We start from the raw sequence: 3,515 nt of genomic DNA on the forward strand, positions 1-3,515 counted from the left end.
TCCCCCTAAGTCTCTGCTCCCCCCTCCCCAACATCCCTCCATTAGTCGCCTTTCTCTCCTTCATCCCCTAAGTCCCTTTCCTCCCTTCCCATCCTTAAGTCCCCTTTTCCTCCCTACTTCCCCTGATAGTCTCCTCCCCATCCTCTTCTCCCTCCCGTCATCTTCCTCCCCATCCTCTCCCCAGAACCCCTCCATTACTCGCCCCCCCTCCGTCACTTTCCTCTCCTCCCTACTCCCCTAGTCCCTCCCCTTCCTTCCTATGTCCCCGCCCTCTACACCCATTCTTCCTTGTCACCTCCCCTCCCTTCTCCCCTTCATCCCCTAAGTCCCTTACTCTGCCCTCTCCCTCCCTATCCTCCCATCCTTTATGTCCCCTCCCTAAAGTCACCTTCCTCTCACCTATCTTCCTCCTCGCCTAATTCTTCTCCCCTCCCCCACTCCCTCCCTTATCTCTTGTCCCTTCTCCTCCCTTCCTCCCCTATGTCCCCTCCCTCTTTTCCTGTCACCCCTAAGTCCCTTTCCTCCCTCCACCCTCTCCCTAAGTTCTTTCTCCCACCCCTAAGTCCCCTCACCTTCCTGTCCTCCCTACATCCCCTAAGCCCTTCTTCTCCTCCTTCACTGCACTATGTCCCCTCCCCAACCTCTCCCTTCTCCCCAAGTCCCCTTCCTCCCCTCCGAGGCCCCTCCCTATCCCCTCTTCCTCCCCTTCATCTGTCCTCTCCCTCCCGTTCTCCTAAGTCCTTCTCCTCCCCTCCCCAAACCCTCACCTTCCTGTCCTCCCTCACTGCACTCCCTGTCACCTCCCCTTCCCCTCCCTCTCTTCCCCCCATCCATCAGTCTCCTCCCTTCATGGCCTCCCCTAAGTCCCCTTCCTCCCCTCCATCCCTCCCCTTCCTCTCCCTCCTCTGACCCCTACCTCCCCAACTCCCCTTTCCTCTCCTCCCCAACTTCTCTTTTGTCTTCTGTCCCTTTTCCTTCCCACTTACCTGGAATTCCCTTTGTCTGATTTACATCTTCTCACAGTGATGTCCTACTTGTAACAGCAGTTATTACAATGTCTTATTTAAATGAATTTGAAAAGGTTTCATCGATTTTAATAAATTCCCATGACTCATTTGTTCCCTATGCATTGTACGGTATACTCTCATGATGAAAATTAAGATTTTTTTTATTTGTGTATTAAACCTGTTTTGAAAACCTGTTTTCTCTGTGGATCTGATTCTAGAGCTACAGGAGATCGGATTCCTCCTGTATCACCCAGACCGCTACAGCTGCTCTCAGCACCTGATGGGCTTTGCGGAGTCGCCTGCAGAGGGAAAGGAATTTCCACTGAACACTTTTTTCCTAAAAATTTAAATGAATTTTCCAGATGTCTGCCTTACTTTGTACAGTGTTTCTACCAAATATTCCCACAGACACAAAGAGCAAAATGAACTATTTACTAAATTGACATTTTAAACCTATCAGTTCTCATCTTCATCTTTGATTCCAGAGATTTATAAAAGTTATGTATTCTGTTTCAAATGTACCGTTAAAAATGACACACAATGACATGCCAAAGTACATGTCATTTTAAATATATTTGTTATTTTCAAAGATGAAAATGAAATTAAACTATTTGTTTCTAAAAATCCTTGTGTCACCTTTTCTTTGGAGTTTTACAAAACTTACTTCATCCTATTTTCACTCTAAATGGAGAAGATACCTTTATTGAAGGAGAACATTAATGGTTAAATGACCATTTCCACATCACAAAAGACCAGATGAGTATGTTGAAAAATTCTCACAACTCCCCACAGCTCCCCACTTGGAACCCTTCGGAAATAAACCTGGCCCGCAGCCAAAGGGGTGAGGGTGCCAAACCCCTCTAAGGAAACTAAGGCCCCTTTCCCAGTGTGACCTGTGACCCAACTTGGTCATTGTAGACTGAGGTGGGAAGAAAGTGCGGGTGCCAGGAAGAACCAGGAAATGACCCCCGTAAGGAACTGACAACCACCCCCAAAATGCCTAGTGATTTGGCCACAGACCTGGTTCAGAGCCCCACTGCCCCACAGGTGGAGTGGACTCCCAGAGGAAAATGATTTTATTACAGATGAAGACTCAAGTCTGCCTTAAAATTAACTTTTGAAAATTAAAAGGTTATTTTTAATATTCTCCATTCCAAAAACTTAGTTTCCAGAATTTCACACAAGATCAAAAAATGGAGAAAAATCTCTTGAATTTCTTTCATATTTCCTATCACATCAGCTAAATATACTGAGTTTTAAGATATATAAACATGTTTTATACTTTGTAACTTCTAGAAATGTTTTATAAAAAATAATCTGCTTTTAAATTAAGCTATAAATTTCTATCATTAGTGTATTCAATACGTGTTCAATTTCACATTACTTTAAGCTCTTTAAAACAATTTAATAATTAGAATTATTTTCTGTATTTAGAAATCTACAAGTTCAACTTTTTTCTTTAAAATGATTACAAAGTTCATAAATGGCATATTTAACTGAAAAAAGTGAAGGAAAAAACAAGCTAATGCAAGATTTAAAATGCCACAATGTACCATAATTGCTATGAGCAACAAATTTAGCTCAAAGTTTCCTAGCATCCAAAGTAAAATCAAAAGGTCAGTTCAATGACAACAACAAAATAAGTGGCTGTCTTACAATTTTTTTCTCAACAGACATCTGAGAAAATTCCTCCTAGGAATACTCTGCAAGGTCGTCCTAGGGCCTCTGACCGAACCCCATACCTGTCCTGTGAGGTCCAGACCCCGTGACGAGGCCCTCGGGTCAGGTTTAATGTCCACCCCCACTGCCTCCATCTCTACTCAACTGACATGATGGCTGGCTGATGCGCCAGGTGAGTCCCCTGTGCCCACTGTGACAGCTCCAGGAATGGACACGTGATCCTTTTCTGCCCAATGAGCCACCAAGAGAAGTCCGCAGGAGCGAGATTGAGCAAAGGTCTCCCTCTAGGTGGGTGGGTTTCCATGTAAAGAACAACCAAAAGAGATCTAGGGCTCATGTACTGACAAAACAGGCTTTATGCCAAAAACTGTTACGAGATCTCCCCAAAAGACCTTGTATAGTAATGAAATGGTCCACTCACCAAGAGTTAACAATTATAAACATACGCACCGAACAATACTGTCTCCAAAATGTGCGAAGCAAAAACTGACAACTAAAGAAAGAAATAGAAAGTTCTACAATAAAAGCTGTAGACTTCAATACCTCACGTTTGATAATGGACAGAAAATCAAAACAGGTGGTCAATAATGTAAAGAAATTCAAGAGACCTAATAGACATATATAGACATAACAGACATATGTCTAAGAAAACCCAGTAAAAGCAGAATACATACATTCTTCTCAAGTATACACAGAACATTCTCCAGGATAGACCGTATGTTAGTCCCCCAAAAAGTCTCACTAAACTTAAGACTGAAATCATACAGATAATCTTTTCAGATCATAATGGAATTAGTAGAAAAAAAAAAGTAATAAAAATCAGCAGGA

General features: G+C 43.0%; 1 protein-coding gene across 1 annotated transcript in view; it reads left to right on the forward strand.

The window, feature by feature from the left end:
- The window catches only part of PDE8A (phosphodiesterase 8A), a 109,870-nt gene extending 108,384 nt beyond the window's left edge, over nt 1-1,486 (forward strand). The window contains exon 23 of the mRNA XM_006905301.3: nt 1,226-1,486. Coding sequence (XP_006905363.1) covers nt 1,226 — 1 coding nt within the window. The 3' untranslated portion in view covers nt 1,227-1,486. The remainder of the gene's footprint in view (nt 1-1,225) is intronic.
- The last annotated feature ends 2,029 nt before the right edge of the window (nt 1,487-3,515 follow it).

This window comes from Pteropus alecto, unplaced genomic scaffold, assembly GCF_000325575.1.
Source record: "Pteropus alecto unplaced genomic scaffold, ASM32557v1 scaffold60, whole genome shotgun sequence".
Classification (NCBI taxonomy): Eukaryota; Metazoa; Chordata; class Mammalia; order Chiroptera; family Pteropodidae; genus Pteropus; species Pteropus alecto.